At 60.9% G+C, this 573-nt stretch overlaps 1 protein-coding gene across 1 annotated transcript in view; it reads right to left on the reverse strand.

Annotated features, from left to right (window-relative positions):
- Positions 1-452: 452 nt before the first annotated feature.
- Positions 453-573, reverse strand: part of ABHD8 (abhydrolase domain containing 8) — a gene marked incomplete at its 5' end in the record, with an annotated part of 1572 nt that continues 1451 nt past the window's right edge. Inside the window, 1 exon segment of the mRNA XM_009866357.1 lies at positions 453-566. Coding sequence (XP_009864659.1) covers positions 453-566 — 114 coding nt within the window.

Genomic DNA, 573 nt, shown 5'->3' on the forward strand with positions numbered 1-573 from the left:
CCCCTTAAAGCAGTTCCAGATCAGCTCCTCCAGCCCTGTCTGGGAAGGTGCCGGGACCGATACGCTCTCCCTGGAGGAACCCATCCAAGTTCTTCCCATCTCATTGCGGGTGGGACCAGTCTCCCCACAGTCGTCTCCTCTCCGTTTCCAGGGAGTCTCTGTGTGAGGAAAATAAGACTACAAAGAAACAGGATGAAGACGCTCCAGCGGCTGCCGTGCCATCCCTGAGGGGACGAGGACCAGGTCTGTCGTGTTCCCACTGCCAGCCCCCACGCGCCCCTGCCTGGGGGAGCCTCTGTGCTCCGCCACCAGCCTCTGACGCGACTGGGAAAGAAAATCAGCTGAGCTCCCAGCGAGGGCAGCTTCTGCCGCGCCCCTCTGCTTTCACAAACTCTTCTCCGCTCCAAAACATCTCTCCCGTTGGAGCAGCCCGGTCACTGCGTCCCACTGCTTTATTTCTTCTCCCCTTGCCCGTCCCCAGCTGGCGTCTCAGGCTCCCACAGGACGAACTCGTGGAGCAGCGTGTTCACTGTCTCGGGCCACTCCATCATCACCATGTGGCTGCCCTTGGCC

Source organism: Apaloderma vittatum, unplaced genomic scaffold (genome assembly GCF_000703405.1).
Source record: "Apaloderma vittatum isolate BGI_N311 unplaced genomic scaffold, ASM70340v1 scaffold26233, whole genome shotgun sequence".
Lineage (NCBI taxonomy): Eukaryota > Metazoa > Chordata > Aves > Trogoniformes > Trogonidae > Apaloderma > Apaloderma vittatum.